At 38.2% G+C, this 14,545-nt stretch overlaps 1 protein-coding gene across 5 annotated transcripts; it reads left to right on the forward strand.

Moving 5' to 3' along the window:
* The first annotated feature begins 2,432 nt into the window (after positions 1-2,432).
* Positions 2,433-14,296, forward strand: paqr5b (progestin and adipoQ receptor family member Vb). Of its 5 annotated transcripts, XM_044203286.1 has the most exons (8): positions 2,433-2,850; positions 3,716-3,843; positions 7,643-7,848; positions 8,417-8,543; positions 9,639-9,683; positions 10,433-10,529; positions 11,787-11,931; positions 13,208-14,296. In XM_044203286.1, the coding sequence occupies exons 1-8, from the start codon at positions 2,797-2,799 to the stop codon at positions 13,486-13,488; spliced, it is 1,083 nt and encodes a 360-aa protein (XP_044059221.1). In that variant the 5' UTR covers positions 2,433-2,796; the 3' UTR covers positions 13,489-14,296. The 5 variants fall into 5 exon arrangements, with proteins under 5 accessions (XP_044059221.1, XP_044067468.1, XP_044033642.1 ...); XM_044211533.1 differs by lacking the exon at positions 9,639-9,683 and having other exon boundaries at positions 2,536-2,850; XM_044177707.1 differs by lacking the exon at positions 2,433-2,850 and having other exon boundaries at positions 8,417-8,548.
* Positions 14,297-14,545: the final 249 nt, after the last annotated feature.

A 14,545-nucleotide genomic window follows, 5' to 3' on the forward strand; every position in this document is an offset into this window, starting at 1 on the left:
AAATATGGGGCATTATTATAGATTTATTCTGTACAGTTGTCTAACAAAGTTTCATCCCACCTCTGATGTTGTCACTCTATCACAAGTTTTTAAGCTGTTCAGTGTTTAATTTTTAGGTTTTTAAAGAGTAACTTAACACTACCTGGAAATCTTGTTTCTGTTGACCTCCACTGGTTTAACTTTGTCAGCACACAGTGACATCACTGTGTAAACACAAAGCGCCAAGAGCGGGGCAACCTGGATAAAGGGGGTGCATGTGGCATATGAGGTGGCAGGTATGATGTTGAGATAGATATGTTTTTATTAGTCTGTATTGTTAACGATGCTGTTGGCACAGTTGGTTTTGTTTACATCCTGCAGTTTTGTGTGCCAAACTGAAATGGAGTGGAAAACACGCCTAACCGGGTTTTGGAGTGCACACTCCTGACCCCACCCAACCAAGGTTATTACAGTTTTGCATTTTTTATCAGTTTTTATTTCATTTTGACTTTTTGTTTCCAATTTCAGTTTAGTTTTAATTAGTTTATAAAGCAGGTTTGCTCATTTATTGTTTTATTTTTTTGAAAATGCTTAGTTTTTATTTGTAATATGGGGTTTTTGTCAGAGGTGAGATTCAAAAAGCTCAGAAAAAGTACTGCGTGATAAAAACTCAACAAAACATTATACTACAGTACAGTACTTTGACACTGCCTGGCCTGGATCTAACGTTCGCTTCTCTTTCGGGGGAGGGGGGCTGGGCGCGCTCCCTTACCTTGTTAAGGTAAGCTCGGTCAGCCTTCTTGTGCCAGCTTTTCAAATGGACTTTCAGATTCCTGGGATTTTTCCCCTTGAGAAATGTTTCACATATTTTATCACCTTCCACTACTACAAGGCACTTTATCTGTGACACAGTCGTATTCAAAGTAATCCCAAATAGGACTCAGGTGCAGACCCATCAGTGATGCTGGATGGGTGTGGTTGGGTGTGATCACAAGTGCAACACTCTTGAAACTAGAAACCCAGAGAGGGCAGTGAAACACTGTTTTTCAGCCCGGTGTTAAGTTACTCCTTACAGGAAGTGTGGTGAGTATAAATGGTACTACCAAAATATTAAAACAAAAAAAATTTTCAACTTTAACATAACTATAAAACTAAGAAGGTATGCTAATCCATTCCTCTCCACTCAACAGAGACTCCTTTTTTTCACCACGTCCCTACAAATAACTTTGTTGTCATCACTTGACCTTGTTTTCTATCCTCCAGCTCTCTTGGGGTATAACCCTCAGCGTTTGGCTTTGTTTATACTGGTGCCACTAAAGTCTTAATGACTTACATATTAACTCACTGACTCCGAGCCAAACCGAGCTGACTTCCAGTTAGACATGCATCTCCTGTTGGTTTAATTATTTTTAATTTTTTTTTGCTGACTGACTGCAGCTCAGCTCCTCTGAGAGACAGTGGAATGAGATCCCACGGTGCTCTGCTGTAGTACATGTTTTAGTTCATCACACTGAGCTGTGGTGATTGCAGCTTACAACACAACATGGTGGATTACTGAAAGTGGTTTTAATGAAAGCAAAGGCTGATGGTTTGGAGATTGCACTTAAATTTAGAGCTGATTCTTTGACATAACGAGAAGTTTAAAGGAACATCATGATAAAATGTGTATACTTTAAACGTACTTGGTCTACAATAATTTGAATGGACTTGTAAACAGAAGCTTGGTACTGAGGATTAGGCATTTAAAACCATCCCATCAAGCCTTTAAGATAAAACATTAACTTCTCTTTTAAACTTAAGCAAGCATGACGTTTTGTTATAGATTACTGAGCTCAAAACAAAAGTCATGAAATATAACACACCAACAAAATGTAACTGACTTTTGGCGACATGAGCAAACCGCCAAACAAACCACAAATAACATCTCCCACTTTCCGCTTCCTAATTCTGCAGTGGCAGCGAGACGTGTTTGCTTTCATTGCTTCAGAGTTTAAACAAGATAACAGGCCCAGGGAGCTGTGGCTGGGCTCGGCCGTCTCTGCTGGGTGTGACGGCTGCCGTCGTTCTGAGGGCAGATGGTGACATTGTCAGCCATAACCAGGAGACGAGCAAGAAAGTGGCATGAAAGGAACTCTGTTGACTTTTCAGCCAGACCGATTCACACCCTTCATTCATGATGTCAGCCTTATCTGGACTGGCTGAAACTCAGATAGCACTTGTAAAGTTCACCGCTGAGCCTGAGCTCCGCGTCTGCTGCACTTGAGAGTTTCTGGCAGGAAAGTGGCTGAAAATATTAGCCTCAGTTGCAGACCATCAGGTGCCACCAGCTGGTTTTTTGAAGGGAGATTATTTTTACAGAAACCTGTCTTACTGGCTAGACTGTCAGGTCTTTGTGAGAGGATTATGCAATTACAAGAAGAGTTTTGTTTTGCAAACAACAGTCTTTTTATGTGAATGTTAAGATGTTGTGATTGAGGATGAATGAAAGAGTAGTGGCCATGATTTTGGTCTAACTTGACCTCCTTTACAGAAAAATGTTTGACTTCTTGTGGCCAAGCAGCAGTTGTGTGCTTGTGTCTGTACATGCCTTTGTGTGTGTGAGTATACACCTGTGTGCACATACCCTCCACCTCCAGAGAGACAGCAGGAGGAGTGGCACAGGTACACTGGATATTCTCGCTGGGTTTGAAGAGGGAGGAGGTGAAGGGGAGAAACCTTGAGGACAACATGGCAACACAAACCTTATAAAGAGGCACACCCTGCCGGCGGCCTCAGTTCAGCTCTCCTTCCAGACAGCAGCAGCAGCTTGCAGTAGTCATGCTCAGCCTCATCAAATTACCACGAGTCTTCACCATCAATCAAGTGCCCAAAGTAAGTTCATCTTCACTGTATCTTTACTGGACATTTCAGCTCTCACACAGTGAGAGCTGAAATGTGAAGCTGGATTCATTTAGGAGAATGAGTATTGGGTAGGAAATTTAAAAAGACTTTAAGTCAAAAGTGTAAAAGAAAGTGTATTAATTTTGCTCACAGAGTCATACTTTAACTTGCTTACATCTTTCGTATTTCACTACATGAAATAAACATTACTATATTACATCGTATTACCTGTGAGTGCAGTGCAGAGACTGAAAAACCTTCAGCATTTGTTTGCTTGAGAGGAATGCACTTGTAATTTTTGATGACATCTAGCTCTTGCTCCTATTTTGAAGTTTGAGTTTGAAGTTGCTTTAGACAAAAACATCTGCCAGTTTAATGTCATGTAATGTAAAGAAGTGCTCTCAAGTACTTCCTGACCTTTTTGGCTTGTGACCCCTTAAAACAAATTAATGTGTATTTGTGACTCCTCATCACAGTTTAGTAAGGACATGAGCTGTTCAACCAAAGAGTGATTTCTCCTTCTCAGACTGTTTGAATTGAAGGATTTTTAGAAGCCTAAAAAGATTAAAGTATCCAGTATTAACATAATCTTGATCAACAGAAACATCTCTTTGGGGTTAAAGGTATAAGAAAGAATCTTATACCTTTAATCATCTTGTGACACCTTGAGGGAACCCCAGTTTGGGAAGCACTGTCTTAAATGACCACTGCAATATTTTTTATAGGTTTTTACATTAAACCTACATTAAACCTACATTAAATCATTAGACTTCTTCTGCCTCCAGAGTTGGAGAAAAATAGATTTCACAAAGTTGTCAAACTGACTGAGGACTAACCAAGAGTTGTCTTTCTCGAGGTTTTCCATGAGGACAGCATCATCTCCGGCTACCGACACCCCCGCAGCTCAGCCACTGACTGCATCCTGAGCCTCTTCCAGCTGACCAATGAGACGCTCAACATCTGGACCCACTTTCTGCCCACCTGGTACAGCTGACAAATGTTATGTTTTCTGCAGTGCGTCACAATTTTAAGATTCATAAACGTGCGTTTGCTACCTGTCTTGTGTTTGGTAAACTGACATGTGACACACCTGAGGGCATTTACATTTATAAATGGAGCCTTATTTGTGCAAGAGGTCACAGCTCAGCAAACAAGTATAGTCTTATTTCACTCAGAGAGGAAAGTGATTCAAGAAGGACTCCCTACAGCAAAGTTTGTAACTTAAGGTAAATTCTTACATCTTCTTTGATTTTGGATTTCTTCATATCAAACACGAGATTTTCCAAACTCTCTAAATGGTAAATAATGGTAAATGGACAGCATTTGTTTAGCACCTTTCTAGTCTTCCGACCACTCAAAGCACTTCACACTACATATCACATTCACACACATTCATACACTGATGGCAGGTGCCAACTGCTCATCAGTCCAAAGAAATTAACTCATTCACACACACTCACACACCGAAGGCACAGCCCTCGGGAGCAATTTGGGGTTCAGTGTCTTTCCCAAGGACACTTTGACATGTGGGCTGGGGGAAGCCGGGATCAAACCACCAACCTTGTAGACGACCCGCTCTACCTCTAAGCCACAGCCACCCTATGATCCTATGATCAGGAAGCATTCTTTGGCCTGCTTCATGTTCAAAGGAATCTTGTGCAGCTTGTTGAGCTTGTAACTCAGAGATTAGTCCAGAATTTTCTTACATAATGTCATTGTGTGGTTTTACAAACTGACATTTTCTGAAGTCATAGCTCTATACCTACTATCTCGCAAAGACAGAGGCTTTATTATATCAGTTCTGGCATATTACTGACTAAAGACTACCATTCATTTTTACTGCTCATATCCAGAGTTACATTATCCATCCACTTAGTATTCATATTATAAGTCACTGAATACATCCCAGTGTATATTTATTACCATAGATACACTCTCCAAGGAATTAAATAGATTCCAGGAGAGCAGTGGACTTTACATAGTAATAAAGCTGTTGTGGATACTGTAGACAGTTGGCACAGGATGCGTACAGTATGTGCCAAATCACTCATAGGACTTACAGCCATCAGTCTGGATTGACCCAAGTAATATGAGAAGGACTGCACATACAGACAGGTTTGTTTTGAAGTCATACATACCAGCAACCATGTGGGTCTCATAGACCAACTGCAGTCTCACAGTGCCTCCCTGTCAACGGCCTTTTATGTGCAGAAAACCTCAACAGGACACTTTTATACAGTATATTTATCTTTTATTCAATTCATACATTTATTCAGCTCTGTCGCAGACACTGTAAAAACGTCAACTTATTTTGTTTGGTATACAGTGCATGGATGTCAAGCTGATCGGTTAGGTAATTCATCAAATCAAGTTGTTCAGAAACATTGTTAGCTTACTAGCATACCTCAACCTCATACTAGTCTCTGTCCAAAGAGAGAAAGAAGGAGGATAATTTCCATATCTGTCTACTGTCCATCTAACTGGAGCTCCATAAAAGCAACATTTTGCCTCCTCAGCTTCCTCCCCAAGTTTAGCATCTCTCCTCTGTTTGACAAACGCTGCATCACAGCATGGAGGTTAAATCTATCCGAGACTATTGTCAGTGCGCATGTGTGTGTGTTCATGTGACTACGTCTCAGTATTTAAAGTTACTACAGAGGTTACTGCTCCCACTAGCCACCCTGTACTTCCTCCCTGCTGAGATGCCAGTTGCTTTGACTGCATGGTGTGTGTGTGTGTGTGTGTGTGTGTTTTGTGTGTTGCGATATGCTCAGGGCACATGGGAGTTTGTGTCATGGGGCTCGGCATAGACCTGCAGAGCAGCCGCTAATGAGCAGATCTCTGCTTAAGGCTTTCATATGAGTTGCCGCAATTAGTTAACTGCTCAGTGACGGGGAAAAGCACAAATAATGTTGATTTGTTAATGAGGTGCACAGAGACGTGCAAACAGTGGCCACAAATACACTGTTACACAAGGCAAACTATAGCCTCCTGATAAGATTAAGCGTTTTGTGTAGAACTGCTAGCTGTTATGTAACTGACAGTTGCTGACAAATACATGAATTAACTGAGTGAAAATGTACGTGATAATTATAAACACTGTGGTTTTGCCAACATTGACAGGTAGGCCCAGTGTGTGTCTTTTAAATGCCATGAACACAACTAATTAAATGTCTGTCTCTGTTGTTATAAGGTGGGGAATATACTGTATACATATACATATCTGTATATATACATATGTAAAAGTATGTCTGCTAGATAAGGTGAATGGACATTACATAGGAGGTTTATACATTTCTGTTATTTTGTAGTTTTTCTCATTAATAAGCCTCTCTCTGACTGGTTTACTGTCGCCTCACAGCAAGTAGCTGTTTAAATGTTCCAGTTTGTTTTGGTTAGTTAAAAGTATAGTTTGATATTTTGGGAAATGCACTTATTGGCTGTCTTGCTGAGAATTAGATGAAAAGATGGATAGCACTCTCATGTCTGTGCATGAAATATGGAACTAGAGCTGGGAGGCAGTTAGCTTAGCTTAGCATAAAGACTGGAAGCAGGGGGAAAACAGCTAGCATGGCTTTCTCCACAGGTCAGAAATACACCTACCAACACCTCTAAAGCTTAGTTATTGACATGTTGTACCTTGCTTGTTTAATCCTTAAACAAACAGAAATGTTAAAATGGCAAGTTGTGGTTTTACAGGAAGGTTACATGCTGTAACTATTCCTCTGTCAGCATTTGGAAGTCTGGAAGGGAAAGTCTGTTTACACTGTACTTATGCCCACATTTGGTGTCCAAATATCAAACACCAAATTTTCAGCTACTCCTTTACTATCTCATATTTGTGCAAATATTCCAGTGATACTGCTATACTACTGCTACAGTGTGACAGATTGTATTTCGCAATGAATCAAGTATAATCATTCATGTAGTAACAGCCTACACTGAAGAGAGATAAACTGATCAGTTCAGACTGTTCAGTTATGGGCGTGTTTTAGCTTTTGGCTGCTAGAAAATGAAGTAACTCAGTACTGAAACAGTGTTTTCACTGATAAGATACCTTCTTATGTTACTTTGACTACTTTGACTTCTTAATGAGTTCATGCTACTAGACTTATAAAGTAACAATAGTCCCACTGAACAGTGTTTTGCTCCTCTATCCACCCTTTGTAAGGATGTTACCATTTTTAGAGACAACGAATGACCTTCTCTCCAATTCACTTGATTAAAGTTGAGGCTACACTTTAACCGTATAAATGTACAAATGGGTGACAAATTAAAAGGAAAAACTCCAAAAAGCTCCAAAATCTCTCATGGGTGTTCAGTTAGGTTGATATCTGATGACTGTGAAGGCCAAAGCATATGATTCAAATCCTTTTATTCACTTGAAACTTTATACTGAAAACCATCCAGTGGCCCCTCATGTCCTGTATGGATGTATCTGCATTTGTTATGTTTCTCCACTCATTTATACTGGTGTTTCCTATAATATGTCAGTCCTGTGTATGTTTAAACACTCATTTGCTGCTCCTGTTTGCATTATGTCTGCTGTCAATTGCTTGACTGTTGATATGATGATCAGGCTCCAAAACTTTGATTTAAAGTGATTTAAAATTTGTGTAACTAAAGAAACTCCTAGTAATTGGATCAAGTAATGTTACCCTTTTTTATTAGATGACTCAACTCTTGTTATTCAGCTGAAAATATTATCAAATGTATAATAAAGTCAGTACTGCTGCATCCATTTCAGTCTAATCAACCTAATGCAAGCTGTTTTTCCTGGCAGGTACTTCCTATGGAAACTAGTGACGGTGGTGCTGATTCAGACAGCATGGCAGGACTCCTTCACCTGGCCTCTGGTGATCTTCCTGCTCTCCTGCTGCATTTATCCGCTGGCATCGAGTTGTGCTCACACCTTCAGCACCATGTCAGCGCGGGCACGCCACATCTGCTTCTTCTTCGACTATGGTGCCCTCAGTTTCTACAGCCTGGGTAAGTGTATGTGGTTCATGCGCACAATGTTGTTACTGAACTTTTGTCAGTAACTCAACCAGATATGATATGTAAAAGAATTGCATGATGCATCAAATTCAGTATAAAAGGCAGGAGTGTTGTGTTTTGTGATGCAGGAGAAATCTGACAATAAAATGAAATCAAATGAAATCAAAATATGCTGTATTTGTGTTATATTGCACATCACAACATGAATTAATTATACATCCTCAACGGTGACACTTTGCATGTGAATGGTTATAATATTCTTACATTTTCTTACTGTAGGTAAACATGCACAATTTGATAACCCTGAAATAAACTCTGTCTCTGTTCGGTTTTAGGTGGTGATTGAATCTCTGTTGTAGTTTTTAAGGTGGTAGTTAGTGGTGGTGTTGTATTTGATGGCCTTATATTGACAGGTGTTTGTAATATCTCCTTTGTGTATGTAAATGGTGGTGGACAAAATATCATAAATGGTAAATCTCTCAGACTGGAGTGTATAGATACTTTGTTCTGATATAAAATGTAAAAATATTTACAATTTTGTTGGTGCGTCCTGCTGCAGGATCAGCAATCATCTATTCAGCCTATGTTTTCCCGGACAAGTGGGTGAACAGCTTCTTCCACCAGTGCTACATCCCCATCGCTGTGCTCAACACTGTCCTCTGCACCGGCGTGGCCTGCTACTCCAGGTATGGTGAGAAAATTAATTTTACGCAGCTAATGCTAAATCTTAATCAGTGCATAAAGTAACTAATTACATTTACTCAAGTACAGTATTTAAGTGCAATTTTGAGGTACTTGTACTTTACTTGAGTGTTTCCATCTTCTGCTGCTTTATACTTCTACTTTTACTTAAGTAAAAGATCTAAGTACTTCTTCCACTTCTGATCTTAATGTTCTCTTTTAAAAAAGAAAAAGCAAGAGTAACATCTTATAAATGTTAATGTGCTAGCATGCTAACGTTAGCTAGCCCAGTCACAGAGCCAAACATTTGTTCTTCTAAAAGATAAATCCCAGAAAGTTGTTTTATTCACCACAGTTAAGGTATTTCCAAAATTATCACTGTTAATTAAATATACTGATAATGAGAGGCACAAACTGGAGCTTAACGTTAGCATGATAGCATAATAACAAATATTACATGCTAAACTTCAGCAAGTTAACATTCAGTAGTTGTTAACATGCATTATAACATGTTAGCATATTAACATTGAACCCATTGAACTTTAAACAGTACAATAGCACAGTATAAAGTTCAAAATTGTCTTTATGCTAATCAGTCTCCAGTGTCTTTATACAGTGTTGGTTTTATTACCAACTTTTCCTATTTTCCAATGTCAGTAACATAACAGTATAACTTGTAAATAAGGATAATGTTATACCTCAAAAGTCCATGACAACATTTTAATGTGACTGATCTCAAATATTTGTGATATTCACTTGTGCATTTGACTAACTGTGTTACATAAATCCTGCCAAACAGTCTGATCACTGTGGTTGGCAAATAAAGCACAATGGGGGAGGCGTGGTTTTCATCAAAATCACCCAATGAAGAGAGACCCAATGAAATACAATGAGAAATCTCTGGAAATCTAAAGTTTGTAGGACCTTTGTCACTGAGGAGGAACGGCTTCAGTACCCATTCTGTATCAATAGCACTGTTCCACCTCTTGCATTTACAACAATTATCACATTGTTAGCACTGTTATCTCTGCATGTTCTGGATTCATGTTGGCTTGGTATAGCTAATAATTGTTCTTTCACTCATCTCTCCCACTGCTAAGGCTTGGCTTACCATTTCTGCAATATAATCATGACATCGTAAAGAGGTAACGACAATGCACTTGCTAAAAAATCTGCTCCCTCTATCGCTTCACTATTCTATGTAAAGTTACGTTTACTGTGCCTCAAATGATGGTAACAGTAGATACATGCAATTTCATCCTTTCAAAATGTGTGATTATTAAGTCTTTAGGTCTTCAGACAGATTTCATCCCGCAGACATTGTTGATTCAGATTTCAGAAGCAGAACTGAGCGACTCAAAGTTTAATGCAATGGGTGTTAACCTAACTATGACAATAGAGACCAAGCCTGAACAGTGATTTACTCTAGTTTCAGCTGAGCAGGTTAGAATAGCTGACAAGAAGAGTGACAAAACGTGTTCTGTAACAACCTGACTCTCTGACTTGAACTCTTAGAAAATCAAAGATGGTTGAAGCGTTCTGGTAGTATACAACTTTTTAATAACTTGTTGATATAACTTTTAAAACTTGTGTATATGAAAGTTCTGTGACGCATACCATTTATGTGCTGCTAGATAAGTCATCACATTGAATACAACAGTTTTTAAATCTGTTACAGTCTGTCACAAATGTATTTATTTGTCAAGCTTTTTGAATAAAATTTCAAAAGGAATTTTTTTTTAACAGATTTCTTTACTTATCCAGAAATTTGTAGCTACTGTACACTCAATCCTCAGTGGCAATGTTATGCAAGAAGTTGTAACCATGAGGAATATTTAATGAATAAGTATTGGTTGTCATTATTGAAAATTTCATCTTTCTTCTTTTATTTCAGATTCCCTGAGTGCCAGAGTCCAAAGTTCAGTAAATATCTCCGTGTTGTAGCCTTTGCCTACCCCTACCTGTTTGACAACATTCCTCTGTTCTACAGGGTAGGGCTTCATCTGTGCACTTCACACAAGACACATCTGAAAACACGTAGAAGAGTGTGGTTTTATAGAGTCTTGAGTTTGGAGCATACAGTCCAGTATATGAGCCAAGATGACCTTAGAAGTGAAAACAACATTTAATAAATATTCAACATCATTTTAATTTAACTTTTCTGCTAAACAGACAACAAAATCGTAAATTTTTTCAGGGTAGATCATTGGTACTCCATGCTTATACTTTCATATACATTACTTTATGTTAATGTCCATGACAAGGGTTATCTCAGATAAGCTATTATTTAAAGTAAAAATAAACAGTAGTTAAGCATTTTTAATGCACATGTTACACAAGTTATGATGTGATATATGATATGAATCTGGTCCAAGTTCTACTAGTTTTGTTTCCACAGGAGGTGAATGTGGCGTGCAGTTAGTACTTACAGACAAAAACCACAAAACTGTTGATTCCTAAAGGGCTTTTCACCTGAAATAGTTCCCAAAAATAGTAGCTACATGATATATTAATTTAAATTTCTGAACATACATGCTACATAATAAAAACCACTTACAGTTTATTGATAACAGGTCAGTTTTGTTCTTGTATTGGATATGGTACTATTAGTATTGAGCACTGGAGTAAAACATCTACTGAGGACACATGGTTTTGGCCTTTGGGTGACAACAAACCAAACACCCAGTGTTTCCTCTTGTAACTGAAAACATTACACATGGGTAAAATCACCAGTGCCTGAAGGTTGAGAGTTACAGAAGAAAACAACCTTCATTTTATTGTATCGCTAAAAGTAATTCATAATTTTATTCCAGGTGGTGAACTGATTTACGATGCAGCGTTGGGTGTACAGCAGGATGAATTAAAGATTTTCTTTTAAAAGGTTTTCAAAACAATAGTCAATTACTATAGTGATACCTATCTGAATACCTGAATACCTATCTGTTTGAGCTCCTCTTTTGGATGTATGGTTTCGGTCGTTCCACTTTTATAATAAGATAAAAGTGTACACATTTATTTTTTGACCTTGATTTATGCAGATGTTTTGCATGTTCTGTTCACATTCACCCTTGAGACTAGAACAACAGTCTTATGTTGCAAGTCATGCAGCAGCTCCACTAACAGATACTTAAGGAAGGAGTTTATGCCTCATTAAGAAATTTGAAGGTCATTAAAGTGGTTTCCTGTTGTGTGAATAACGGTGACAGCACTGTTGTCTATTAATTCTGCTGCGTGTGTTGTGTTCACAGGTGTTTCTGTGTGTAGGAGAGGGCTGTACAGACAATGATACCAACATCCTCCACTACAACCACATTGCCTTGGCTTTCCTCACAGGCTTTCTGTTTGCCACACATTTACCTGAGCGCCTGGCACCTGGCAGCTTCGACTACATAGGTAAGACTGATCTGTATTGGTTTGACCCTACAGAGAATTATCACCCGAGTCTGCAGACAGGCAAGGTTAGCAAGTAGCTGGTGAATAATGTGGAGCATTTAGCAGCTAAAGACCCAGATATTTCCCTCAAGAGTTGGTTAAGACCAAAACAGAGCTAAAGGGAGAGTGCTATATAAATTAATGCTAATGTTGCTTCATATCTGCTGGATGTATAAATAACCAACTGTTTGCTAACAAGTCGGATCAATTTATAGGTGATCTGTCAGTGTTGTGTTTACAGCTTTTTTCTTACTGCCCCCAAGTGGCCAAACCATTAGTCAAAGCAGGTTTAAATCACAAATGTACAGTATATCTACCTCTGTATTATGCTTCTGTTTTCAGTTCACTTTTAATCTTCTGTTGTTTCAAGTGTTTTTATTTACTATTCATTGGACCATTTTCCCAATTTTTGGATTTTTAAGTACCAGTAACTTTTGTAAAGCAGTTAAAGTTAAAGTTTGAGTGGGTTTTATACTGTAAATAAAGTCAGTTATGTTGCGATAATGGTGATTATTGATTTTAAGTATAGTTTTCTCAAATTACTTTACAGACAACAAACTACCTAAATCTAACAAATCAATGTTCAATTATTGAACAAAATGCTGTAATACAGTAAGAGTAAAGCAACACACAACATTCAGAAGAGCCTGTTAGAGAGTGACTAAGATATTTCAGGCTACTGAGCACCAACCTTAGACCCTCATTGTATGCAAGGAAAAGTTCTCAAAAACATTCAGGAAAAAAGTGGAGAAACTGATGATGATATCAATATGCTTACATAAAAAATGTGTGATTTAAACTTGCAGCATTCTTTATAGAAGTATTAAACAAATTTAAAAAGTAGATGGAGTGACAAGTTTGCCATAATGATGCATTCATGTGCACCACTAGTATTGGAAGAATGAGTTTCCTGATCAAAAAGTAAGCTTGTAAAATGCAGGGGGGTTTTTTACAGCTTACTGTCAAATGTCACATTTCAGATCTTACACCACTACAAATAAATTCTCAAACTTTGTGAAACACTGGATTGACATTAACACATTAAATGCATTCTCATTTGTGTTAAACTTTGTGAAATAATGCTAATGCATAACCAAATGTTTTCACTCTGTTGAAATAAATTGGAAATGTCAGTCATTTGGCCAGTGGTGAGGGCTTGAATTTACTCCTCTCTCTGTAATGTGACATGTTACTGTGCTGTCTGAGCTCAAACACAACTCGACTGCTCCCTCTGCAGGTCACAGCCATCAACTCTTCCATGTGTGCGGCATCCTCGGCACCCACTTCCAGATGAACGCCATTGAACAGGACATGGTGACACGGCGTCCCTGGCTCCTTGAACACTCCATACCCATCACCTTTGCCAACTCAGTGGGTGCAGCGCTGTTTTGTGTGGTGCTGAATTTGATTATCATCATCCTCTACAGTCTACCTCTCTTCTCTGCCCCAGTCTGCAAAGAGAAGAAACGTGTAAACGGTCCAAAGAAAGCCTCAGCCAAAGTCTGCCCTTGCTGCTAAATCTCTGACTTCATAAGTCCCGAGACATACAGACATGTGAAAAGAGTGCATTATGATATAAAAACTTTGTAAAGAACACTCCTGAGCTATGAGGAGCTGACATGATGTTTAAGTGAATCACAACTTGCAGTCTGCACTAAACTCTTGTTAGTATTTGGTCTTCAGACATCACTGTGATGACTGCTGTTAGATGTGTGGATAAACTGAAAATAAGGACATAAGTTGCACAAATGGGAATTTAACAAAAAGTTTGTTACCATAAAATGTAATGAATCTAAATGTTTCTGAGGAAACTTGTTCCTGCTAAAAGCTACAAATGTAGCAGCTTAGCTACATTATGAGGCAGTGCTTTATATGTTTATAAAAATATTTTTTGCTCAATTCTCTGATTTCCACACATGTGGGGTATGAAGAGACTGTTAGCTGCAGGGAACAATATGTAAAATCCAAAATGCTAATGTACTGCATTTAGACACTGTACCTCCTTCATATTTATAGTAATATAGTAGTATATTTAAAGCAATGTGACTGTACATCACTGACATAAACATGTCAGGACAAAAGAGACAGTCGTGACAAGGGAAGACAAAAGTTTTGCTCTTGAGTTTGAGCTGCCTGCAAAGTAGCAACTTGATACATTAAATGTGCAATAGTTGAGTTGTTTATTTCCCTCAAATGACCTTCAGTGCTGTTTCTGTCCCTGCACACTTGTGTGACATGTCACATTGTTCCTTTGATACAAAACGGAAAGTATTTATGTACAATGTTATTTATAATGATTTTCCAAATAAACTATTTACCAAACCTGCATGCACGTCATTCTATATTTGTATTCTATATAGGAGCAAATTGGGTAACTTATCCAGTATATCCATTTTATTAAAACAGTTTTTTTTAAAGATTAAAACAGTCCAGCAAAGTAATTTCAGTTTTATCAGAGACAGTATCAATTCATTTTTTAAAAATTCAATTAAAACAATCATGAACACAAATACGGTAACATATACATATATAAGAACAAGGAGAAGAACATGGTGTATTTTTTTTTTTTAATTTT

This window comes from Siniperca chuatsi, linkage group LG1 (genome assembly GCF_020085105.1).
Source record: "Siniperca chuatsi isolate FFG_IHB_CAS linkage group LG1, ASM2008510v1, whole genome shotgun sequence".
Classification (NCBI taxonomy): Eukaryota; Metazoa; Chordata; class Actinopteri; order Centrarchiformes; family Sinipercidae; genus Siniperca; species Siniperca chuatsi.